This window comes from Ovis aries, chromosome 1 (genome assembly GCF_016772045.2).
Source record: "Ovis aries strain OAR_USU_Benz2616 breed Rambouillet chromosome 1, ARS-UI_Ramb_v3.0, whole genome shotgun sequence".
In the NCBI taxonomy this organism is placed as follows: domain Eukaryota; kingdom Metazoa; phylum Chordata; class Mammalia; order Artiodactyla; family Bovidae; genus Ovis; species Ovis aries.
In genome coordinates this window covers 193,168,042-193,195,538 of record NC_056054.1, presented here as the reverse complement: position 1 = coordinate 193,195,538, position 27,497 = coordinate 193,168,042, and the positions used below count along the sequence as shown (strand labels likewise).

The following is a 27,497-nucleotide window of genomic DNA, read 5'->3' as shown; positions in this document are numbered from 1 at the left end:
CCAAGAAAGTGTTTCCCAAATTCCTTTAGGAGTTTTTTCAGGAATAATATCCTGAAAGCCATTTAGAATCAAGTGCCAAGTATTATATGTGTGTTAATCACTCAGTTGTGTCCAACTCTTTGTGACCCCATGGACTGTAGCCCACAAGACTTCTCTGTCCATGGGATTCTCCAGGCAAGAACACTGGAGTGGGTTGCCATTCCCTTCTCCAGGGGATCTTCCTGACCCAGGAATCAAACCCAGGCTCCCTGCATCATAGGCAGATTCTTTACTATCTGAGCCACCAGGAGAGTAAAAAGTGTTCCCATGGGTGGGTCAGTTTGGGAACTGCCATTTAAGCAAAGTTAAGGGTATTTGCCTGTTGTTCTCCAAGTCTCCAGTAGGACGAAGCACGTTATTAGTCTCCAGGGAGGGACAGGATGCTGTATTTCAACATATCTTTACATCACTGCTTTTCACATTTCCTAGGAGGGTCTTCCCTGGAAAACGCAGTTTAGGGAAGGCTGCTCTACAAGATTTCCTTCAGAACCAATGCTCTGGAAGGCTTGGGAGGAATCTGGGTAGGAGCCCAGGGCTGAAGTCATTCTGCCTGGGCTTGAACTCCAGCTCCAGCCCAGCCAGCTGGGTAACTCTGGCCATTGTACGGTGCTTAACTGCTTTTCTAGCCATAAGAATGGGATACATGACTACCCATTCCCAAGGGTGGATCACGTGAGATAACTCATCAAAGTACACAGCCCGGGTCACTGGCAGAGGCAATGGAAATGGTGGTAATGGGATTCCATAAGTCTTCTGGCATCCAGCCTGGAAAATGCTTTCCTAGTGCTTACCAACAGACCTGCACCAGGACACAGAACTTGCCTTCCATCCTTACAACTTGGCTCTCTCCGGGTGAGAGCTTTGTTGACCAGTGCTCACTGACGTACAATCAACTGACTCGTGTGAACGCCCCTCCTGGACTCTACAGGGCAGCTCTGGGACTACACTGTGCATGCAGGAAACCTGGAAACACCTGTTTAGACTGGGCTGGGGAGGGGGGTGTCAAACAGCCTTGCCTGTTCTGACTGCATCAGTCACTCGATTCAGGCACCCTGGACCACAGGCAGGAAATCTGGGCCCCTGCCCCTGGTCCAGTATGAGCCCCAGGGTCTAATGTGCTCTTGTGCTCTACCACCAGCTACCTCTCTGGGCCTCAGTCTCCCCATCAGTAATATTTAGGGGTGAAGTGAACACATGCTCTCAATTGGAGATGGACCTTAGACTTACCCAGAGTACTTTCTGGAAATAATCCTGTCTGGATCCAACCCCAGACCTACTGAGTCAAAAATTTCTATTTTCACTACATATAAAATTCACCTCAATTAAAAAAAAAAAAAAGTCTCTAAGTGCTAGAACCCAGGCTAAGTATTTTGTAAACACTCCTGGGTGATTCTGATCCACCCTCTTGTTAAGAGCTAACCTGGCTGATCACAAGCATTGCTTCCATCATCTTATAAAAGGTCACCTGACTTCTAGGTTTCTCTACAAAGAAGGTATCAAGCCTACAGCCTTTCAAATCATTGGCTGGAAGAGGTGAGGACTGTTGGGAAGGATGCTCCATGCCTGCAAAGACAGGTGCTCTGGGTACCCTGAGAGGCCCAGCACATACCTTTACCCAGCTGCTTCTGGGACATTCCATAAAGTTACCTGTCTCTACAAATCCACTTCAACCCTCTGCCTTTAAACCATCTTAACTCTCTCTCAAACCATGTGCCAACAAAAATGAGCACTGACTATCCTATATCCTCCTTCCCATTTTCGGATCACTTCATCTCAAGTCTTGTCTTGGTGCTATTCTTCATTGATGACCTCATTCCTGCCCTTCTGGACTCAGAAACTGTACTGGAGTCTCAAGCTTCCCTTTCACAAGGACTCTGGCTTGGGTTCACTCCACTGGCTTGTCACACCTTGGGCTATCTCAAGTGGAACACCTATCCTGGCTGGTCCAATACATGTCCCAGGGACCATCTAAAGCTCACAGAACCTGACTGGCCAAGGGATAAAGGCATCATAACCTGAGGCCCAGAGAGACCTAAAGCCTTGGTATTCTGTCTAACTCTGAGCTTGGGATGTAGCACCTCTTTGCTCCTCTCCTCTATCCTTACAGGTAGCTGGGCACTAAGAGCCAGGAGTACAAGGGAATTAGATGAGGCCGATTCCACACTTGGAACAAGTGTCTGGAGGGTAGAATCTCACTTTGTTCCAGCTGTCAGCACAAAGGGCTGAAGAGAGAACATAACAATGTGAAAACAAAAGAGATAAACATAAGTGTTTAGAACTAATCCTACAAGCAACACACAATGGAATATGAAAGAGACTGCAATGTGGCCTTAAGGAGACCAACTAGGTCCCTGGCCAAGAAAATTGGCAGTAACCTGATGGAATACATTAAAAAGTCTTCAAATGTAAGCTGTCAATCAAAAGAAAAAGAATCTCAGAAGTGAATGCTGGTAGTGCCCATCTGAGCCCTGTTCTGGGACGAGGAAGCCTTAGGCACATGGTTCCACTACCACCATCCTGTCTGTCCTCCTTAAATTTCTATATACATACCCCTATATGTACAGGCTGTCATGTCCAGGCTGCCAGCAGCCCCCAAAGATTAAGCGAACACTGTCGATTTGTCCACAAGACCAAGCTAAAAGGATATCCTCAGACTATCACTTCCAAACTTCTGTATTCAGAGTCACTCACTTGAGTCACCTCGAAAGAAAAGTTCCTTTACATGAATTCAGAGAAAAAAGTAGGCCAGAACAGTTCTTATTGATAATAATTGTTCATTTCTCTATCCAGTTCAGTTCAGTCACACAGTTGCGTCTGACTCTTTGCAACCCCATGAACTGCAGCACTCCAGGCCTCCCTGTCCATCACCAACTCCCAAAGTCCACCCAAACCCATGTCCATTGAGCCGGTTCAGTTCAGTTCAGTTGCTCAGTCATGTCTGACTCTTTGCGACCCCATGAACCGCAGCATGCCAGGCCTCCCTGTCCATCACCAACTCCCAGAGTCCACCCAAACCCATGTCCATTGAGTTGGTGATGCCATTTAACCAGCTCATCCTCTGTCATCCCCTTCTCCTCCCATCTTCAATATTTCCCAGCATCAGGGTCTTTTCCAATAAGTCAGCTCTTTGTATCAAGTGGCCAAAGTATTGGAGTTTCAGCTTCAACAGCAGTCCTTCCAATGAACACCCAGGATGCCATCCAACCATCTCATCCTCTAGTAACACACCACAATATACAAATTGCTTCATCAAAAATCATAAAATAATGTTTTTTTATAATCTTGGAGTAAGAAGATTTACTAGGTATGATACAAAATCTAAAAGTCACAAAGGACTTACATAGTTGGCCACACAATTATTTTTAGACTTCATGGGAGGAAAAAATTAGTCTAAAGATAATGAACTATTAAAAAAATATTTTCAATGTATATCAGGGACAAAAATACCCTAATTTCCTTAATAAGTAGACACCTGCTTGAAATCAGTAAGAAAAAAATCAACAACTCAACAGAAAAACAGGTTAAGAATATAAATAGTTCAAAGAAAAGGAAATTCAGTAGTTCTTACCATATTAAAGGAAATCCTATTTCACTCTGAGTAAAACTAATGTTCTATTAGATATAACTTTCCACTTATAAATTGGCAAATTTCAAACATTTTGCTTACATTCTGAGCTGAGAATGGGTAAACAATCTCATTAATGCTGTGGATTTAGAAACTAATATAAACATAATGGAGGGCAATTTGGCAACATCCACAAAAATGTTAAATGCATACACCTTTGACTCAACAATTTCACTTTCAAGGATTCATCCAACAAAATTCCACATATGTATACAACTATTGGTGAACAAGGTAGTAACTGCAGAATTGTTTTTAATGATAAAATTTGGAAATAATCTAAAGGTCCATCAATAAGGACTAGTTAAGTAAATTAAATTCCATACAATAAAGTACTCTGTAGGGTGGAGGTAGCAGATGCAAACTATTATATATAGATTGGGAATTAGATTCAATATCCTGTGATTAAACCATAATGGAAAAAATATGGAAAAGAATGTGTGAGTGTGTGTGTATATATATAACAATCTCTTTGCTGTACAGCAGAAATTAACACATTGTACATCAACTATAGGCTTCCCTGGTGGCTCAGACGGTAAAGCGTCTGTCTACACTGTGGGAGATCTGGGTTCGATCCCTGGGTCGGGAAGATCTGCTGGAGAAGGAAATGGCAACCCACTCCAGTACTATTGCCTGGAAAATCCCATGAACAGAGGAGCCTGGTAGGCTACAGTCCACGGGGTCGCAAAGAGTTGGACACGACTGAGCAACGTTCCTTCCTTCCGTTCCTATCAACTATACTTCAACAGAAATGTTTTTAATAAAAATACTCTGTAACTATAAAAAGAATGCTATAAAAGCTATATAAAAAACTATAAAAAGCCCTAAATGTACTGATTTGAAGATATCAACAAGACATATTCAGTAAAAATAAATAAATAAATAATGTGCAGAACCTTTCCAGGGAGTTGAGAACTTGATGGCAGGGAGGAGAGTAAAAAGACTTATATACATATATATTTGTATACCCTTTTGTGTATTCTGAATTTTCTACCACGTGGAGGTGGTTGAAAATAAGACAAAAATTTTAAATGAGTTCCATCAATGGGGTAAATCTATATGTATCCATATCTAAAGGTATATCATGTTATCAAATGGAGGAAAAAAGTAAATCTCATTTATATGAAAACCTTTTGTTGTGTATTGATGTGTAAGTTCATAAATGCACAGAAAAAAAGCTTAAAATGAAACATACCAATCTATTTACAAAGCTCACACTCGAGGAGGGGAGTAGAATTGGGGTAAAGAAGGAAGAAGGAACCTGTTCACTGGTTACCTTTAAAAATCTACATTTTTAAGATACTTCTAATTGACCACCCAGAACTTTTTGCTTTGATTACTGTACTCCTTATTTTTAAAAGTTCTGTTTGGTTGTTTTTCAAATATATCAGTGTATTTTTTAATAGCTCCCTGCATATTCTCAGGCTTGTCTTCTGTTTCTTCAAACATAGTTAACATACATTTTTTTACGATCTGAACTCCTAAAGGGTCTAATTCTGCTGTCTCTTTGCCATTTCTCACTCACTGTACCCTGCTTTTTTGTGCCCGGTTCTTTTGAGCTGTGCACTGTTCTTTGTCCTTGAAAGTTATTTGTGAGAAAGAAGGTGGCCACGGCAACGTTCAGCTAAGTCCTGCCAGGTTTACAGATCATCCCTTTTACTGGTAAAGAGCAGGCCCTGGAGTCAGGCAATTCATGTTCTGTCCAGCTCTCCCATCAGAGCTGTGTCTTGGGGCAATTCACCTGATCCTCCTGGGCCCAGATTTCTCACCTGTAAAGTAGGGAATTATGCCTTTCTCGGGGCTAATGGGGGATAATACATTATAGTAAGGCATCACCTGTAAAGTAGGGAACTATGCCTTTCTCGGGGCTAATGGGGGATAATACATTATAGTAAGGCACTCAGCACATGCCTGGCACAAGGCGAGACTTCTCTAAATCATGACATCTATCATTACTACAGCACTTTACAACAAGGATCTGACCCAAGGAGATGGCAGCAAGAACACAGCACGGGGAGGGCGACTGGGAGGGGTGATCGGGAATGGAGTGTCCTCTGAACTAGCCTGGAAGCTCTGTGGGGCCAACAGACATGAAGACTACATCTGAGCACGTCACCCAGGCCACCGAGGCCACGGCGAGTGTTGATAAAAAGCGTTACAGAAAGTAAGACACAAGTGAAAGGAACTGTGATAAACCATGTGCCCCCTGGCCCTCAGGGTCCCCAAGCTTGCTGCTCAGACAGTGATCACCCCAGAAAGGCCACTGTATAGTCACGTGGCCCAAAGAAGGGCAGTATCAACAAGGCAAGAGCTGGCTCCTAGAGCCCCTGCTCCTCAAAAGGGCCGGTGTGTCAGGGACAATAATCCGGGAACAAAGAGGTTCTGTGCAGAGCAGCCCCAAGGAAACCTCTGGCTGCACTCCTGCTCACACCTCTGCGCTGCTTGGATGTGAACCCCTACGCCAGGGTCCCCCCACTCCCAGAACTGCACACCACTGTTTGCTAACTTAATGACTTGCACCCTCCCCTGCACCTCACTGAAAACCCTTCTGGGTCCACATAGCCTTTGAGAGAGCAGCAGACACAACCCCAACCCAAGGCCTGGGGCAGACAGCAATGCAAAAGGGCAGCGTGCTGGCGCCAGAGAAAACCCGCAGAAGAAGCGAATCTTAACAACACTGAAATTTCATCTTCTAGAACACAGAGAGGAGAGATCTAACAATCGTTAGCCATTCAAAGTAAGGTGCAAACAGCCTGAAAAAACCATCCTCTCTGCTGTTAGTGTCTCTCCAACACGATGCTTTCGTGCAGTGTTTTTCCGTAAATCTATTTCTGATTCTTCACAGCCCCCCCACTGTGATGCGCTGGGACTGTCACTCTTGATGCTGAAGGAGCTGGAGGCTAGGAAGCTAGCTGCTGTGGTTCTTGTCTGAGGTCACCCAGGAACCTGGGGACATTTAGTCAGGTCAGCCCCTGGAACAAAGGCTGCCACTAACGTCAGGGACATCGGTCAACAGCTCAGCAAGTGATGGGGGAGGATTACGACACAGGAAATGACAGTCGTGGCAGACACAAGGGAGGAGACAGAAAGCACTTTGAAAAAAGCCCAACATTTTTGTTTCTAATGGGACCTGGAATTTGCTGCGCATGGTGTTCTAGAAACTGTCATCATCTTAAGCAAATCTGGTGTGGATGTGTGGCTAAAAGAACAGATGCACGTGCACACACTCGTGTTACACGCTGGCATCTCTATGTTCCAGTCAGCTGCTGGCCAGATCAAGGAAGATAGGAGGTGACAAGAGGTCTGACTCTAGCAGGGGTGGTGGTGGGCGGGGACTACAGTCTCGTGGGTTGCTCGGGCAACCTGAGTATCTCATTCCCGGTCCCCATTTCCTTTAGTACACCCAAGCTGTACTAAACAGGTATGACATGCAGCTACCCTGATGACCTACCTGCCCGGCAGAATCCAGCCAGGCTGGGAAACATAAGGGCAGACAGTCAGGAAGCATCTACCCTACTTCCCTAAAATACTGTGATGCCATCTCAGAAACCCCACAAAAGAGAAGCAGCAAAAGTCCCAGTTATGGAGAGCTTATAAAGCAGCTGCACATGTACCAACTGAAGCATGCCAAGACTTATGCTCAATCAGAGGAGAAGTTTTTAATCCCCAATTGGTAGAGTAGAAAATAGAGGCAGAAGGAAAGATCTATAGATTAAGAGAGACTCAGCAAATATTCACATATTTCTGGTGGGCGTGTAAAATGGTACTGCCACTCTGGAAAAGCTTAGCAATTTCTTGAGCAACCAAGCATGGAACTACTATAAGATCCAGCTACTATTCCTTCCTATATGCAGACGATAACACTCTAATGGCAGAAAGTGAAGAGGAACTAAAGATCCTCTTGATGAGGGTAGAGGAGGAAAGTGAAAAAGCTGACTTAAAATTCAACATTCAAAAAACTAAGATCAAGGTATCTGTCCCATCACTTCATGGCAAATAGAGGGGAAAAAGTGGAAGCGGTGACAGATTTTATTTTCTTGGGTTCCAAATTCATTGCTGATGGTGACTGCTGCCATGAAATTAAAAGATGCTTGCTCCTTGGAAGAAAAGCTCTGACAAATATATACAGCTTATTAAAAAGCAAAGACATCACTTTGCCAACAAAGATCCATATAGTCAAAGCTCTGGCTTTTCCAGTAGTCATGTATGGATGTGAGAGCAGGACCATAAAGAAGGCTGAGCACCGAAGAATTGATGCTTTTAAACTATAGTGCTGAAGCAGACTCTTTAGAGTTCCTTGGACTACAAGGAGATCAGACCAGTCAATCCTAAAGGAAATAAACCCTAAATATTCATTGGAAGGACCGATGCTGAAGAGGATGCTCCAATACCTTGGCCACCTGATGTGAAGAGCCAACTCATTGGAAAAGACCCTGATGCTGGAAAAGATTTAAGGCAAAAGGAGAAGGGGAATGGCAGAGGATGAGATGGTTAGATAGCATCACTGACTCAATGGACATAAATTTGAGCAAACTCCAAGAGAAGCTGAAGGACAGGGATGCCTGGCTTGCTGTAGTCCAGGGGGTCACAAAGAGTCAGACTTGACTTAGTGACTCAACAACTACTCCTTCAGGCATTTTTTCCACAGAAATAACAATTTATATTCACATAAAAACTTGGACAAAAGTGTCATAGCAGCTTTACTCAAAATAACCCAAAACTGGAAACAACCTCTGTGACTGTGAAGTGCCTCAGTCGTGTCCGACTCTTTGTGACCCCACGGACTGTAGCCCACCAGGCTCCTCCATTCATGGAATTTTCCAGGCAAGAGTACTGGAGTGGGTTGCCATTTCTTTCTCCAGGGGATCTTCCCAACCCAGGGGTTGAACCTGGGTCTCCCGAATTGCAGGCAGACACTTTACCATCTGAGCCACCAGGGAAGCCCAACCTAGATGTCCTTAAATGTATGAATGGTGAAACAAACTCGGGCATGTCTATACCACAGAATACTTGGCAATAAAAAGCAATGGATTCTGGTATCTGCAACAACTTTAAAGTATCTCCAGAGAATTACGCTGAGTGGGAAAAAGTCATTCTTAAAAGGTTACATACTTTATGATTCCATTTATAGAACATTCTTTGAAATGACAAAAGTATAGAAATGGAAAACAGATTAATGGTTGTCAAGGGTGAGGTGGGGATGTGGGGAGTGGATGTGGCTACACCAGAGCAACATGAAGGAGCCTCATAATGGAATGCTGATGATGGAATCTTGACTACATCAATGTCAGCATCCTAGCTGTCACATATGTAGTCTTGCAAGACGGTACCACTGGGAGAAAGTGGGTAAAGCATCTCTATATTCTTTCTTACAACTACATGTTCATCTACAAGTATCACAAACTCAGAAGTTTAATTTACAAAAAGAGAAAGACTTCAGAGACATGTAGCCCTTGTCTGAATCCTGACTTGCACAATCCTATAAAAACATACTACTAAGGCAACTGAAGAGTGAACACTCCTTAAATATTATATAATAAGGAATTGTTAATTTTGTTAAATGTAATTAGATACTGTGTTTATGTAAACAAAAAGTACTTATTTGTCAGAGATACTTATCAAAGTACTTAAGTATAAAATAATATGATATCTAGTGTGTACTCTGAAACAACCCAGGGTTGAGGGAGAAGGTAGTGGGCGGGAGTAGAGATAAAATAAGATTGGCCATAAGCTGATAACTTTTGAAATTGGTTGAGAGTTTGTTACTCTACTATTGTATATATTTGAATTTTTCATAATAAAAGGTGCAGAAATTTTTTAAAAAGGCCTAGAAAGGATACTCACTGCCTTGCCTAAGGCTACACCATCAGTAAGAAAGAGAAACAGATGCCAGAGGCATCCAGCTAAGCTGTGAACTCGGAGCTCTCGCTCTCTAACCAGTGCTGGGTGCTAAGCAGCCCATGATGGAGGCCCTCGGGGCCCAGGAAACCCAACCTTCACCAGAGATGCCACCCATTAGGCTGAGTGGGAGGCTCAAGGAAACAGCAAACCCTGTCCTTCTTTGACAGAAGGAACAAGTGTTCTCAGAGGCCAGGCAACAGAAAAACTGTGTTTATCTGATTCACCTTGGAAAACAGGACTACCAGATCATCCTCCTTGCCCTCTGTATCAGAGACCACTCCAGCAGTCCAGGGGAAAAAGAAGACTGCATTCAAATGTCACATTCTTCTCAAAGCCTTCCCAAAATTCCTTGGTCAAAGGTGTACCCTTCTTTACCCTCTCCCAGAACTGTGCTTACATGCCCTGGATCAGTTATCTTGCTGCCAGTGAAAACATCAATCACTATCTCACAGCTTCTAAGACAATTCAGCCACAGCTTAGCTGAATGCCTCTGGCTCACAGGCTGCAACCATCTCAGCATGCACTCCTGTGGCTGTTGGTGGGCCTCAGATCCTCTGGGCTATTGGCCAGGGACATCAATTCCTTGCCATGCAGGCTACTCCACAGGGCAGCTCATTAACAGAACAGCCAGCTTCCTCCAGGGCAGGGGCTCACAGAGAAAAGAGATATCCAAGACAGAAGCCAAGACTATATATAACCATCTCAGAAGCTTTGCCATATTCTATATGTCAGCAGTCAGAAAGTCCAACTCAAGTGAAGGGCCCGAACACCCGGAAATGGGAATCAATGACTCCCTACGACACCCCCAAGTCCATCCATTTGTAGGACAGGAATGTTTCATTCCTTCACTAGAAAATAGTCATGAGAGCATGACCCACGTCTGATGCGTATCTTTCCCCTCTGCCCTCCCCTCCAGGACAGATACTCTGTATCCAAGACCGGAAATCACACACCTGTCCCTTCCCACACCCAGGTGGCCAGGTTTGGGACCACATGGTCCCACCTGCTCTGGTCCCAGAGGACTGGACTGATGACAAAAAATTCAACAATTCAAGGCCTGTGGGATGGCCAGAAGATTCTCTTTCAGGATCTGAAATGGAAAATACCCAATGATGATGCCTGTTATGGGGAAGTCATACCAAACCAAAGCCCCCCCACAGGCTTCAGTTCCATGGGAACAGAAAAAAAAGTGTTTTAAAAACACAACATGGAGAGAAGAAAATGGAGAAGTATATACAGAAACACAGAGACCATGAGAATGACAGAAAGAGAAAGAATCACTAGAACAGAGGGGTCCCCAGAGCTGCCCCAAGTTCCAAACTCTCTCATTCCAGCCCCTCCCATGATAATCCCTCCCCCTGTGTTGACTTGCAGAAGTCTTGCTTTCTCATAAAAGAGGAAAAAGAGAGGGAAGAGGAAGAGCGTATCTAGGCAGGGCTCCAGGGAGGTCATCAGGGCCAGGATGTCCCATCAGAAGGCTTGAATGGGGGGGCTTATTAGAGATTAGCCACCAAACCAACTCACAGTCAAAAGTTCACTCCTAGCCCAAGTCCCTTAGTTCACCAAATTTCATAGTGTGTGATTAATGACTATAAAGGACATACTTTATTATGTGATGCTGCTGCTGCTGCTAAGTCGCTTCAGTCATGTCCAACTCTTCGCAACCCCAGGGACTGCAGCCCACCAGGCTCCGCCGTCCCTGGGATTCTCCAGGCAAGAACACTGGAATGGGTTGCCATTTCCTTCTCCGATGCATAAAAGTGAAAGTGAAGCTACCCAGTCATGTCCGACTCTTCGCAACCCCATGGACTGCAGCCCACCAGGTTCCTCCGTCCATGGAATTTTCCAGGCAAGAGTACTGGAGGGGAGTGCCATTGCCTTCTCCCCATCACCCACTGGACCCCACAATCTCCCTCACCTCTCAGGGAGAAGTTATATCCCAGAGCCTACGAAGGGAGTGAGACTACGGCAGAAACCAGCTAAGCCTGATTAAGAAATCAGTCCTGAACCAAGGCAACAAGCTGGTGCGAGGGAAAGAAGCCAAAAAGCCAACGTGTGTGGTGTTGGAGAAGACTCTTGAGAGTCCCTTGGACTGCAAGGAGATCCAACCAGTCCATTCTGAAGGAGATCGGCCCTGGGTGTTCATTGGAAGGACTGATGTTGAAGCTGAAACTCCAATACTTTGGCCACCTGATGCGAAGAGCTGACTTATTTGAAAAGACCCTGATGCTGGGAAAGATTGAGGGCAGGAGGAGAAGGGAACGACAGAGGATGAGATGGCTGGATGGCATCACTGACTCGATGGACGTGAGTCTGAGTGAACTCCGGGAGTTGGTGATGGACAGGGAGGCCTGGCGTGCTGCGGTTCACGGGGTTGCAAAGGGTCAGACAGGACTGAGCGACTGAACTGAAGGCCACCTTTAGAGCTACCTGTGATAGCTCTCTGACAGAGAAGCTCTAAGACCGCACCGTGTCGGGGACTTCCCTGGTGGTCACATGCTCGGCAGTCGGCAGGCCACAACTAAAGAACCCGCATGCTGCAACTAAGATCCAACACAGCCAAGTACGTAAGTTAAAAACAAACAAACAAACAGCCTTTTACCATCAGAACTCTGCACCCATGTAGCTGATTGTACTCGCTGGAGTCCCTTCCCTACTGAGAGTTCTTACCCATCAGTGATGGGAATCACCCCCATCCATCTACCAAAGGCTTTCAGATTTTACAAAAAAGTTCAGGTTCACATCAGGTCCCATCACATCTGACAGGACTCTCAAAAGCTTTTCACCCTCCAAAGGTCCAGGCAGAGGCTGCCCTGTGGACAACCTGCATGCCTAGGGAGCCTGCCCTCTGGGGGCCCTTCTGCCAGGCAGAGTGGTGACTGGGTGTGTGCGGCAGCGTTCCAGGCCAAAGGAAGAGTCGAGCAAGGCCAGGAAGAAGGAAAGCTGAGTGCACGTCTGACCACAAATAACCCCAGGCAGCCACTCTGGATGGAGGAGAGCGTGGCTGTTGGGGAGCCAAGAAACTATGCAGAAGGCGGGTGGGTGAGTGGGGTTCACCAACAGGAGTAGGGGAAGCTTTAATCCCTGCAGCGCTCGCTCTCTCCTCTCTCTCTGAAGGCCTAGCCCCAGCCAGGAATATTCCAGGACGTCCAGGAGACACAGCAAGGGGTGCAGAAAAGAAAAAAAGAGCAAGCTGGAGATTCAGTCCGAGATGCTTCACCAGTTGGACCTGGTCATTAGCAATTACACAGCTTGTGTAGAGAAATCGGATCTTCTCCTGCCAGGGGGTGATACACAAAGACAGGGACAAGGAGAAGATGCTCCTTCATGTACTTGTCAACCCCAGAGGTGCTCGCTGGGCACACCGAACTGAGGGACTTGGGACCTGCTGCCACCTGAAGGGGCCGCATCCCCAGGGCAGGCTGGCCTCTGCCCAGGCTGAGACCCAGGCTGCATGGCACATCCCTTGCCCAGAATGCCTGCCCTTCTCCTCCCACCCTCAACCCTGCAGGCCTCAAGGCCTGGCACAAGCCTCATCCTTTTCAAGGAAGCTTCCCTTCTGAATACTGGCAGAAGTCCTGGTATCTGGTCCATTCGCCATGCAAATAATCCCACAGTCCAGGCCCAGGCTGCTGACCTCTGACCTCAGGCTCTGTGAGCACCCACCCTCTTGAGGTCTCTCCTCAAGAAGAAGAGGCACCCCAGAAGGCAAGCTAGCAGCACCCATCCAGCACCCTGCGTATGGCAGCAGACAGCCAACCTGTCAGAGAAGACAAGACGTCAAAAATACACCTCCTGATAGCAATAAACACTAGCTGATGCCTTTGACTAGTGGCCAAGAATTTAAGAGAGGATCCTGAAAAGTCGAAAGATAGAACCTAATGGGGAGACCAAAATGGAAAGTATTATTGTTCAATTTGGCAACTATTTTCATTAACTTACAAACAGCCTCCAGCATTAAGTTAATAGAATGTGGTCTCTGTCACAGTATTATTTTTAACATTTTATGAGAAATCTGCTCAGTTCTCCCTCTTCCAAATAAGAAGACGAAGTGCCTCAAATTTGCTCCATACGAGCTGCCAGCAAACAGCTCTCACTGTGATCACTGGACACACGTGTGTAACCTTTGTGCAGTATTTACTCAGATGTCTTCACTCAGGCAAGTTCCTGTGGATCTGTTTTTCCTTCGGCTTTCATCCACAGGAGAACCCCCGCCCCTCCAGACACGTTGAGTGCTGGAGTCAGGACCCACCGTGCTTCCTCGAGGCTGCAGCAACCCATCAAGAACTGCTCGTTGAGAAGGTCCAAGCTCCTGTGGTGACTCACCCACAGAGAACATGCAGTTTCTATGCAATTTATCAGAAGCTGCTGGACTTCATCCCCAGACAGTTCTAAACAGCCTTAAGATTAAAAAGTACCAAGGCAGTGAGTCAGCTCTGGTGCACGGAGGTGACCCACAAAATAGGCTAGTCCAAGACACAGCGCTTGTCAGAGCTTTGATGTGCTGACACGCACAGGACCCTCCAGGAGTAAAAGCACCAGTGACCCATGTTGTTAGTCCCAGGGACTACGGCTCTTCAGGCCACAGCTCAGTCCCCATGCAACCTTTTGACATTTGTGTAGTCAGTTATCCCCATTTTCTAAACAAAGAGTCAGAAATACTGAGAAGCCAGGCTGTTCACCCAGAGGCTCTGTTAGGGGTTAGGCGGTCCTAGATGTTACTTCGCCCAGAGAGCTTGGAGAAGCCCAGTGGCCCCTCCTCCTGAGGCAGCTCCTGAGACATTTAGACACCCCCCACCCCTGCCCCGCCGGCAGTCACAGCAGGTGGGAAACTCAAGTACCACCTTGTCATTGCTGGGCTGCGATGCAGGATGCTCTTGCAAGCCAGGTTGGAGAATGTGGCTGAGGCCCAAAGCCTCAGCAGGACCTCACTCTCCTCTCATGCAAGTAAGCCTGAGGGGGTGCAGGAGAGACAGGGAAACGGTGCCCCCCGGCCCCCACCGAGCTGAGGCAACCCTGTTCCTGCCCACTTCTGCAGTCTCAGGAGCCAGAAGGAAACTCCAGCGAGATGGGCAGCCACGTTCACGCACAAGACTTCTGACACACTGACCACACCCACTAGTGAGCAGGGTCCTAGGGTCAGTCTCCATCGCTGTCCTCGGGAGAGGAATCAAGGAAGGGAGAGAGCCCCCCGCCCTGACAGCCGGATAGTGGAGACAGAGCAGGGACTCACCCCTAGGTCTGCGAACCCCAGTTCAGTTCAGTCACTCAGTCGTGCCCGACTCTTTTGAGACCCCATGAACCACAGCACACCAGGCCTCCCTGTCCATCACCAACTCCCAGAGCTCACCCAAACCCATGTCCATCGAGTCAGTGATGCCATCCAACCATCTCATCCTCTGTCATCCCCTGCTCCTCCTGCCCTCAATCTTTTCCAGCATCAGGGTGCTGACCTCATATCCACACTAAACCACCCCTGAGGCCACTTCACCCCTGAAGCAAGCAGAGACCATGGGACTAACTGTGGGTATGGCTGCCACCTTTCCCATGAAGGATTCCAGGGGCTGGCAAACCAATCAAAACAGCATCAGTGAGTTTAGTGGGCCCTTGTTTCTGCTCTCTCTCAATATTGAGGCTGATGGGGTCAGGACAGAGAAGAGGCCCCCTCAGGATCCCCACCTCTCTCTACTGCACCCCAGGTTCCAGAATTCACATACACCCCGCTATGGGACCCCTCCTGGTAGACACAGGTCCGCTTCACTGATAGATGATTAAACATTGGTTATAGACTAGTTTTCTGATTTGGGTTCTAACTGAACAAAGTTATAAAGTTTCATAAACCAGCCTTAAAAGCCTTCTCTGTTTTATAAAACTGCTAGGAGAGAACAGTGGGGAACATTAATGACCCCCCATGGTAGTAAGTGAAAACACAAAAAGCACAGAACAAAGAAATCCAAACTGAATATAGCTTTTACTACATGTGTCAAATTTCACCTAAGGGGGAAAAAAGAAAAAGATGGAATTTTAAAAGCTTTCTGCAAAAGGCTGCACACTGACCTCAGTGTTTCAAAGCAGGAATGAATGAGAGCTGCCAGTCTGGATTTTCCCACTTTGGTTTTATCCCCCACATGCAGCTTTCCAACCTGGACTCCATTCTTTTTCACGTGGACCTGTGAACCTGGGTTGAGATTCATCAGTGCACAAATTACCCGTGATTCACACCAGCCTTTTCCATCTAGCACCACTGACCCAAAGTGGATCCCAGAATGTCCTCACTAGAGTCCAACTGTCTACCTCCAGCCTCAGGACAGCAAGGCCCCTGGAGAGATGACTGAAAGAAGGGTGCTCAAGGGTGATGGCACCCATGATGCCAGGAGAAGGGGGCGCTGGGAGCAGGCAGGGTCGGACCACCCTCTACTCATCACCAGTCGCCTTTTCATTCTGTCCTACAACAGCAAGCATCACACGAGGTTTCAGAAAGGTGACTCTGGGGCAGAAGATGCTGGGCCCAAGTCCTACACCTTCAGGGAGTTGACAGCATTTTGCATTTGCCCGATCTTTATACACACAGATGTCCCTAGGAAGCACAAGCGATATGGGGCTGACGGTGTTGATTAATGTGCTAGGACTGCACAGATTTCAGATGCTCTGAGTCTGGGAGCAGGTGGAAAAGGTGTTACGGGTAGAGGGAGAAGCATTTTAAGCTGCATTACTCCATTTCCAGCTCACAGTAACCCTGAGAGGAAGGCAGGTCAGAGATGCGTGTCCTCACCTGGGAGATAAGTGGTCAAATGACTTGCCCAGGTTCATCCAGAAAACCTCCTTCTCCCATATCAGAAGCTCCTTCCAAAAGGTAAAACCGGGTGCCTAAGAGTCTAAGAGTGCCTCCAGCCCCACACACTTTGGTGCTATGTTTGGAGGCACGTCTCACACTGCCAGTTACTGGGCACGCGCCACGAACCAGGCACAGTGCTGAGGGCTAATGGAGGCTATCTTGTTAATCCTCTGAATTTTCTCATCCTCATTTTACAGAGTGATCCAGAGAGGAGACAAGCTAACACCTTACCATGTTCCAGGCACTGCTCTAAGCCTACTAAGTATACTAATTCATTTAATTCTTGTAACAACCCCCTGAGCTGTGAACTGTTACTGTCTCCATTTCACAGACAAGGAAGCCAAGGCCTAGGCAGGTTCAGCAACTTGGCCAGAGTCACACAGCAGGCACTGAGACAAAAAAATGACCTTAGACTAAAACTAAGGGCACCTGAAGAGTGTGGCCTTTAGATAATAAGAATGTATTAATACCGGTTTATTAACTGTAACAAATGTACCACATTAATGTAATATGTTAATAATAAGAGAATTGGGGCACATGGTAACTCTTAGTGCTATGCTCACATTTTTCTATAAGTGTAAAACTGTTCTAAAAAATAAAGCCTTTTGGTTTTTTAAGAAGTGACTAACCTAGACTAGATAGGGAGACCGACATGGAGAAGATGCATAGGCCCAGAGTGCTGAGAATCAAAGGGCATCCTGAGAAGTGGGAGTCAAGAAGACAGACACACACATACAGATCTGGAAGAGTATCCACTGATTTGAAAACTGTGAAACACATAAAAAACACACACATATACAACCTGCTTCGCTGATAAACTCAGGGTATGTACACTGAGGGAGCGAATGCCTGGCTGGTAAGGACCAAGATGATGGACCCCAATATGCTCACTAAAGAGTGAGGAAACTGAGGCCAGGAGAGAGCTGGAGGGGGACAGCCAAGATCCTCATCCCAGTCCTGCCTCTTAGTCACCAGGTGACTTTGATCAACTCACTGCACTTCTCTGGACACCATAGTGTCCATCTATAAAACTGGGATGCCAATACCTGCTTACACCACAGAACTGTTGCTGCTGCTGCTGCTGCTGCATTGCTTCAGTCATGTCCGACTCTGTGCAACCCCATAGACGGCAGCCCACCAGGCTCCCCTGTCCCTGGGATTCTCCAGGCAAGAACACTGGAGTGGGTTGCCATTTCCTTCTCCAATGCATGAAAGTGAAAAGTGAAAGTGAAGTCGCTCAGTCGTGTCCGACTCTTAGCGACCCCATGGATTGCAGCCCACCAGGCTCCTCCGTCCATGGGATTTGCCAGGCAAGAGTACTGGAATGGGGTGCCATTGCCTTCTCCACAGAACTGTTAGGAGGCTTAAACTAGATAACAGATCTGCTTTGACAACCCCTGCTCTCTGGGATGTACACAACCTCCTGTGGAATATAAGGTCACAGTAAAGGACAACACGACGCCCTGTTCCAGCCCAGAGCTGACAACTGGCCAGACCCCACCTCTCTGGCCAGAAAACCCATCCAGTACAGTCCTTTCCCCCAAGCTGGGCACTGGTTTTCTCCTGGGAACAAATGGGAGAGACAGCCATTGGTGATCTAGACAGCTGTGGGGCCCCTGGATAGTAAAACTTGGGAACCACTGCTTTAGGAGCAACTGACTTGAAGAAACACCAAAACGAAGGAATCATAATCAGCAGCGACTTACTATGCAGTCAGTACTTTCCCACACTGACCTTTCCCCGCAACAGCCCTGGAACCAAGGGAAAGGCATCCCCACTTCACAGATGGGAAAGCTGAGCCTGGACAGTGGAAATGAGGCAACACTGAACTTTCTCTCCTTACTCAAAGCCCCAAGAACAGTGCTGGAGCAAAGCTAGCCCTCAAATTTTGATTGATTGACTCATGAGCAAACTGAAGCTTCTGCAAATGTGAACCCTCCCTGGACTGTACCCGAGGGCAAGCCTGAAGGGTGAGCCTGGACACTTGAGCAGCACAGCTGGGCCGGCCTCTCACCCAAGCTAGGAAAGTGTGGGGCTGTTCCTGATGAGCACTGGTTGAAAGTCAGCCATGTCCTTGCTCAGTCAGACTCCGTGACCCAGGGAAGGTCTCTGCCCCTCTCTGTGCCTCAACTCCCTTGTCAAAAAAATGGGGTCACAGTGCCTACTGCACCAACTCCCCCAAGTATAGGCAGATATGAACATCCTCTATAAAGATGAAATGTTGTGATTAAAGGAGATTTTGTCCCCAGACAGGCAGAGGACACCCACGTCCTCATCTCAAATGCCCCCTGCACAGTATGCCCCAAACAGAGCCAGTGGGAGGGACAGTCCCCACACCCCAAGGATGATCCCACCTGAGACCCCTCCAGCACACAAAGCGGGCCAGAAGCCAATGCAGCTGGCACAGCCCACGGGCATCAACCTCAGAAATCCTGAGCCCAGAAGTGCCAATGCCGCAAGCACAGGCCAAGACAGAAGAGGTGATCCAGCCCACCTCCGTGCAGACACAGGCTGTGCACAACTTTACTCCTCAACTGCAGGCAGGGAAACCAACAGGTCCTAGCAGGAACACAGGTCCCTGCTAACATGACCCCATAACACACAGACCAGAGCAAGCAGCTGGCCAGACTCCACTGGGGCCTAAGGTCTATCTGCTATGGAGCTGGTTTTGCCTAAGGCCCACTCAGAATCTCCTATACCCTGCTCCAACAGGCACCGTGGTAAAATCAGTCGGGTGCCCAGGCTCGGCCCTCAGAAGCCAGACAGATGCATAGCATGCTAATGCTAACTCTATCACCCAGGCCCGGTTCCAGGGCCCAAGGGGGCCAGACTCATGGGGTCTAGGAGGGAAAGTACTAGCAGAAAAGAGCAGGGTCTCCTCGAATTTTCCAGGACTGAGGCCTCACCAGGGTCTAATCAGGCCGTTGGCCTCCCTCCTCCTGGGCTCCTTCTCCCTGGCCTCTCAGGTTTCTTAAGACAAGCCCGAGCTTGTCTCCAAAAGCCCCCAGAAGTGCACCAAGCTTCAAAATCCTCTTTTCCTCCTTCCTTCCACCTTTCCCTCAACCTCATTTGTCATTATTTCACATATTCATCTCATTCTCATGGGCTATCTATCTCCATTCAGTGTTCAGAGGAAAGCAATGGGACTGGAGGCTAATTCACACTAGACTGCAAAGGACTACAGGCAAGAGGCCCCAGGGCAGGAATACCTGCGCTGGTTGCACAGGGTTGATGAGCTCATAAACCAGTCTGCTTTGTCTACTCTCAGAAGTTCTTTACTTCCTTCCGTTCTTAACCCACAGAGTTAAAAGCTGGAGGGAGTTCATAACTGTTCCCACGGCAGCCATCATAGCAACATCTGCAGTTCCACCCTTCAAAGCCCACCTCAAGTTCCACCTCCTCCCTGGGTCTCATGGAAAGAGCAGGGCTGTGCAAACGCTGGGATGCCTATCAGGTCTCACCTGGCTCTGCAGTTCCCCTTGTGTATGTGACATGTCTGATATACGCGTGTGCACACGCACGCACCTCCAGAGTAGCTGCCGCATGAAGCCAGGGAGTCTATCCGTGGGTCCCTCCCAGCCTGCTCAGCCAATGGACACTCAGTAAAGATATGTGCTGGGCCCCAACATCTCCCCCTGTAGTCCATCCCAGTCTCAGACACCTCCTAAAGCATGGATCTGGTTAAGGACCTTCCTGCCAGATGCTCACAGAGGCTCTGCCCCATGAGTGAGAAGCCAGCCCCCCGGCCTGGCATCTAAGCCCCTGGCACTTGCCAACCTCCCCACCCACCTTCTCTCTCACGGCTTCCCAACATGCGCCCTAATGTGTCTGTCAATGGAGTCAGTGTGCTATCTCCCAAATACTCACCACACTCTTCCCAACTGCCTGAACTGCTCACTACCTGTTTCTACACAATGAAATTTTACCCACCCTTCAAAGTCCACCTGAAGTTCCACCTCCCCCATGAAGCCCACCTCCTTCCTTCCAAATGCCTGTGACTCTTCCGCTTCTGAACACTCAGCCCTGTGTGCACCTCCCTTGCGGTTTTCATGACGTCCTGCCTCGTTACTGGACCATGCTGCCCACCCCACCGTCATGAGTCCAGCACACATCTCGGGACACCCACAGTGCCTAGCACCAGGTCACGCAAACACCAGACCCTTGGCAAAGGACATCTACTGGCAAAGAGTTGACCCTAGGACAAGAGAGCCTCCCAGGAAAGTCTCCTGGGGTCTGTGGCCAGCCTTACACACTGCTGACCGTGTGGGCACCTGCCTTCTGCTTCCTGCCATGGACCAGGCATCGTGGCCCAGTCTAGGTAAGAGCTGTTTTTATGGCCTGGTGTCTCTAAGCCAGAGCCAAGAGCTCCTTGGAGCCATGTGACACAGAAGGAAGCTGCTCTTTGCACCCTCCAGCTCCAGCTGGGCAAAAAAATATTTTCTTTTCCATTGCATAAGATACTTCCAATGGTGACAAGCCCAACGCTACTGACAGGAGATAAAAGCCCTGTGGGTGTGAGTTAGGAGCAGAGAGAGGCCGCGTGTCTGCATAGGACACATGGGTAGGCAAGTGTGAGTGGCAGGAGCAGCCAGCCGCACGTGGCCCCTCCAACACGCAAAGGAAGGAGACATAAGGTCTGACTAAAATCAGAGCCAGCGCGATTCACCAGCAAGGCGCCTTCATGCTCTCTGCGGACGTGATCTGAGAGGAGTGGATGGTCAGGGTAACACACACGGGGCTAACCATTGCCACCCAGCCCAGCCAGGCCCCCTCTGCCAGGCTGCAGTGAGGGGCCCAGAAGAGAAGAGGGGCCAGGCTCTGGAAGCCTCAGAGGGCTGTGTGGGTTTGGGAGGTTGGCACGTAGGTTGTGCCATCAGGATAAGCCAGGGTCAAGGCTTCAGGAACCCAGGGGGAGGCCCAGCTCATCCCAGAACTCAGACAAAGAGCCTTCCCCCAGCTCCTCGCTTCCTCTCCTGTCAAGTGGGGACAGCAACCACCTTGATGTTCATATGCGGCTGCCTCGGGTCCTTCCAACAGGCCAGGCATCAACGGGCTTGGGGAACTGTAGAGAACCTTGCCCGTGCCCATTGAGACCCTGGGGCGGAGGCAGCCAACACAGGCAGGCTTTGTAAGGCTAATTTTTGGCCGATGAATTGCACCTGCAGGGAGCTAGCCTAAGCAAATCATCCTAATTAAAGAAAATAATCCTTATACATGAGGACAGTCATCACAGTGTAATTTATGATCGTAGGAAAAAAATAGAAAGCATCTAGGTAGCTGAGAACACAGAAATGATAAAGCGAACTAAGGTTTAGCTACTCAATGGAACCATTCAAAAATTTTTCAAAGACTATGATTACATAGAAAATGGTGATGAGTGACATTAACTGAAAAAGTCATGATACAGATTTACTTGTACCATTTCTTTCAATTTTCAGCTTAAATGAAGGTTGAATTTCATACTTTAATATATAAGAAAGACTCATAATGCTTTAAATATGTAGTCCAACTTCTACTCTGCCTAAATTTTTTAAAAGCTATGTGCTGGGAAGATATTAGAAAATACTCAGAGAATTAACAAAGCAGTGATGTTTATGTAGTAGTAAAGGGATAACTTTTTTTCCATTTTAATGCAGTTTGCAGATTTTTTTATGAATGTTACTTTAAAATAGAAAAAGTAAACATATTGTAACAGTTTGGGTATTGCATGGTAACACTTATGCTGCAGAAGCTTCCCTGGTGGCTCAGATGGTAAAGAAATCTGTCTGCAGTGCAGGAGACCAGGGTTTGATCCCTGGATGGGAAAGAACCCCTGGAAGAGGAAATGGTAACCCACTCCAGTATTCTTGCCTAGGAAATCCCGTGGACAGAGAAGTCTGGCAGGCTGCAGTCCACTGGGTTTCAAAGAGTCGGACACGACTGAATGACTAATGCTAACTGACTGTGTTTTATAAGGGAGAGGGGAAGAGAGGCGCTATTTCAATACACAGAAATAACCTGGATTTGGGGGACAAACTCCAGACAGGACTTCCTGAGATGTAACTCAAGGGAACACAAGCTTTTCCAAACCAGCCCTCCTGGGTGAGACCAAAGGTTTATGATCCACCCACATCCCATTCTCACTTTCCCAGAGAAAAAAGAACACTGAGAAAGAAACGAAATAAACCAAAATAGCAAGAATGTGGCAATTACACAAGAACCAAATCATCAACAAAGCACAAGACAATAGCAATTTCTATGATTGAAAACAATGGAAACAAAACAAGGCAGCAATAGAGAGACATGACGAACCCAAGACAGCACTAACAGTGCTTTGGAAACCAAGCTCCTTCAGAAAATTACAGGAATTCCAAAGGCTCTGCCCAGGAGGAGTTTTGCAACACTGCCAAGTGTTGTGCAGCGGCCAGACTGCTGGGCGGAAACACCCAAGCTCCGTGGAAGAACTCCAGGACGGCTCGCTTTATTTTATGATCATCAAACTTTAGGAACTCCTAATAATGTGCTTCTTAGGAAGCAGACTTTAGGTGGACGGATAAATGAACCTCTAGCATCATTCACCTAAAAACCCAAGAAAAGTGTCTGTGTTTGGGTCGGCACATCTCACACAGCACCATCCCCACCTCCTGACACTGGCCCCCCCAGGGCCCGTGGAGCACGTGGAGGGACACCTCTGATCTGACCTGTTGCACAGACAGCAAGACCCAGGCCACAGTCTCTTCTCTGAAGATGTGGGCCCAGGGACAGGGCCAGGCTACTGGGCAGGGCAACGTCGGCAAGGCAGACAGGAAGCACCCTGGGTCCCTAACCACAGTCATCGAGGCAGAGAATGGACCCTGGGTCCCTAATTCTTGTCATCTGCACTTAGAGTTCACAGCCTGGTCCTGACCAGCCCCTGGGTGCCCCAAAGCATGACCTGGCCTAGAGCTTAGCATATGATGGGCAGAGACCTACCAGCTGATGAGGGAGGAGGGGAAGGAGAAGGAGGCCTGCCTCCCCCCAGATCCCCTGATGTTCTTCATCACATCTTCTGTCACTGAGCTTCTTTCAAGGCCAATCGTGTGTCCTGCACAACAGGACTGGGCAGGCCCTCAAGGCCCATCTGGTCGAGAATCTCAAGTTGCTAGTTTAACCACAAAACCCTTTGACCAAATAGAATCCTGCTCCCAAGCCTGCTCTACACAGCGACCAAAATGGACTGTGAGGAGTGAGGCGCGGGTGGGAGAGAGAGGATAAGGGTAAGACCCCTCTTCTCTCTACTCCCCAGAACTACAAAATCTCCTAGGGTGATTCCTGGAAGCCTGGACTCTTCACTAGGTCAGCTCCTGCAATTCCAGGTGGGGACAGTGAGGTCTCAGCAAAGGCACACGGGGTCAGCAGCACAGCTGGGACCAGCTCCTATATCTGTCTGCTCCCTGGAATCCAGGAGGGCAGGGCCATAGCTTCCTGCGGGCTGAGATGCCCAGAGCACCTGCACAGGGTCTGCCCAGAGAGATCACACCTGCCCACCTGAGGGGAGAGGAGGGACTGCCAGTCACTCAGCTCCTCGGTCAGCACACACGTGTGTGAGCTCCAGGGCTGTGGGGGACTCGGGGCGCTGCCGGAGCTGCACCTGGTCTCCCCACAGCATCACAAATGTCAGCTCTCCTCCCGCGCCCTTCAGGTGGGTGAGTCCCCTCTCTCTTTGGACCCGCACTCACGAAGCTCCCTGAGCCCTCGCCTGACAGCTAAGAGAACAGGCGGGTGCAGGAACTTGCCCCAGGGAGACAAAGTCTCAGCCAAGATGGATGGGCTAGATTTCCTATGCTAGGACAACCTGCCAACAGGAACCCGGCCTCAGCCTCTGTCTCCTGAGTTCCTGCTTCACCAGGAATTCGGGCAGCGGTGCTCAGCTCCTCTCCCCCTCGGGGCTGCTGGGCAGGAGCAGTGACCTCCCAAGTGGCCAGGCTCACAGTTTGGAGAGCTGCTACCCCAAGATCCCAGAACTCCCCTCCTCACCCCTACAAAGCTCAGCTCATGGCTCACTGTAGCTAGAAATAGGAGTGGGCAGGGGGCAATACCCAGGGCTATTTGGAGGTGAAGAACCCAGAACCTTTATTTGTTCTGTATACCCCACAAATATACCCGGTAAATTTGTCCGGTATACCCCACAAATGAGACCCCCAACCCCCTACAAGGCTTCTAGTCCAAGGATAACCTGCCGGCGCTTCCACACAAGGCTGACCTATCACAGACCAGACAATCCACCTCTTCTGCCCCACAGGGACCAAAGCCCAGAAAATAATTGTGCATCAGAGTTTCAGAAAAAGTCCTCCTAAGTCATAGTGTGCACTTCCAACATCTAGGTTTGATAAGTTAAGTCAGATAAGTACAGGCTCAAACCAGAAAGATCAGGATCACAGACTGAGATACAGTGTCATTTATTCCAACCTGCCATTTTACAAATAAGCAAACTGAGTCTCAGAGAGGTGTGGGTGCGTGAGGAGCAGAGTCAGGGCTGGAGCCCAGGCGCCCCAACTCAGGGTGTCGGTCCTGCACAGCTCACACTGGGGACTCGTGAGTGGGCCCTGGGAGCTGTGCAGCCCAGGGCCCGGCCCTGGAGTCTCTGTGCAGGGAGTGCTGCACACGGAGGCCTTGGCTGCCCCTGCCCTCTCCATCGTGTGGAGTGGAGCTCTGTCTGCTCTCTGATACAGGGCACCAGCAGTACTGGAGCCAGGAAAACAGATGCAAAGTCACAGGCCAGGGCCCACTGCCCCACTGCTCAGGTTACCTTTGGGCATGATCTGATGCATGGCCACTGAGAGGAAGAAGATGGAGTCGCTGTAGTAGGTCCCAGAGCCAGCACTGAAGTGCTTCTGCATAGCCTCCACGACAGGGAAGAGCTTGTCTGTCAGCACACCAACATCGTGAAAGACGACCTGCAGGAGGGCACAGGGAACGACAAGAGTGAGCACCCCAGGCGGGGACCCAGGACACACACGGGCCGTGGACAGGACAGATATGGCCTCTCCAGGGCCCACAAGAGAGGGACATGGAATCTCGAAGAGCTAAGGAAACGGGGAACAATGGGGAGTCAGCAGAGTCCAGCAGTGGGGATGGGGCACCAAGTGTGAGGATGTGTAGGCAGACACGTGGGGCACAGTGGAAGAGGAGTGGGCGCCAGGGAACGGGAGCTGCCCCCGGTCTGCCTCTGGTTCTGCAATTCAGACTGCGCCACACTGGAGGAAGCTCTGTGCCCAGAGACTGGAAACCAAGTTAAAGGGTCTGGTCATGAAGTGAGGACCTTCAGCAAGTCTGGGGGCCTGGCACTGGCTCCAGCGTCGCCTGGAGGACACTACACGTGTTCTGCGTCGCAGTCAGACATTCCACCTCCCTGCCAACAGTGTGACAGGGAGAGGATCTGGCCACTAGAAAATGAAAAATGCCTGGAGATGCAGTCAACTCATCCATTGACTCAACTACCATTTCTTGAGTGTCCCAGACACTCTGGAGGTGCTGAGAGAGGTATCAGGAGAAACCAGGCACCACTTTCCTCAAAACACGTAGAGTCTAGAGAGGTCACCAGCAGCTCTGTCACAGGGCTCTGCAATTTATGAAACCCTCTCACACACACACAGATCCCCACCACAATCTGGCCTTCAGCAGGCAGACATCCAACTACAACTGAGAAAGTAGGTACTCAGAGACGTTACACTCGTCCAAGATCACAGCGCTAACAACTGCCAGAGCCAGAACTGAACCGTGGCCTCCAGACTCCAAGCCTTACACTCTTTCGTCTCCACACAGCTCCTCTTTTCCAGTGACCCACAGAAGAAAACATCAGCAAGATCAGCAATTAGAGACAGGAGAGCCTCCTGAGTCAGCTTCCCTTGTTTGGCATTATTCCAGATGATCAGCCCATCCCACAGAGAGCCCCAGCCTCACATGAGACATAGATTACCATGCGCTCTGCTCACATACGTCTTGCAAGCCTTCCCTGTTGCTCGTGTGCCCCGCAACACCCAGCACATTCCACTGCAGACAAAAGGAGCTCAATAAATGCACCCAGGCCGGAGCCCAGATGTCCCTCCTCCTCCTCCTTCAATCCCCCCACGAGATCTGCAGATGACTTTCCACCTCCATCTTCCCTGGCAGCTAACAGGACAGGACGGGCCTGCGAGGTGGCCGCCACCTCAACTCCAGGGTCAAGGACCTGTCCAACCAGGGTGCCGACCATGAAAGGAGGAGCCCCATGAGGCCCCTGTCTGGCTTGCTGACACTGTCAGCAGGCCTGCTGCAGGAGAAATGACAGATGTGGGCAGTGCCCGAGAAGGCCCCAAGCAGGTAGGCTCCGTTTCATCACTTACCTCTGCCCTTTCCCTCCACCTGCCCAGGTTCCTCCCAGGCCAGCCCTCGGTGCCACCCGCCCAAGCCTGCAGCCCCAGAGCTGTCAGCACTTGGACAGCCAGAACAAGCACATCACAGCCCTGCAGCGGACAGCTGCCCTGTCTGCTTCCCCCTCCTTTAGGTTCTGCTTTTGGCCAGAAATCTGCTTTTGTCTTAACTCACTTAAGTGTTTCCTTTTTATTCTCAGATCCACTTAAATTTCTAAAACACTATTAAGCAAAAAAATCCTTTATACTGTGTTAGCCCTCATCATTCCCTATCTGTAAGCCTTTAAATTTTTTATCTCTTCATAAAAGTCTTTTTACAACTTCTTATCATTTGTCTCCTAATGTGCTGTTTGCCTTTATCCTTTTTCTGACTTTTTTTTTCCTTTGACTTTTTCCCCTTTCTGTGACCTCTCAACCTGGGTTTCCCTGGTAGCTCAGCTAGTAGAGAATCCACCTGCAATGCAGGAGACCTGGGTTCCAGTCCTGGGTTGGGAAGATCCCCTGGAGAAGGGAACGGCTACCCACTCCAGTATTCTGGCCTGGAGAATTCCACGGACTGTATAGTCCACGGGGTCACAAAGAGTCGGACACAACTGAACGACTTTCACTTTCTTTTCCAACCTGGGATGTGGAATCCAGACCAGTTCTGCTGTTTCTCAACACAGGTGCCAAACTCTGGCTTTGGCCTTGACAACCCCACACACATTGCTCCCCTGACATCCTGGCTGTA

General features: G+C 48.8%; 1 protein-coding gene across 3 annotated transcripts in view; it reads right to left on the bottom strand.

The window, feature by feature from the left end:
* XXYLT1 (xyloside xylosyltransferase 1) overlaps window positions 1-27,497 on the bottom strand; it is a 180,254-nt gene that overhangs the window by 126,537 nt on the left and 26,220 nt on the right. For all 3 annotated transcript variants that reach the window (XM_027957138.3, XM_060419314.1, XM_060419310.1), the window contains exon 2: window positions 25,165-25,312. In XM_027957138.3, coding sequence (XP_027812939.1) covers window positions 25,165-25,312 — 148 coding nt within the window. The remainder of the gene's footprint in view (window positions 1-25,164; window positions 25,313-27,497) is intronic.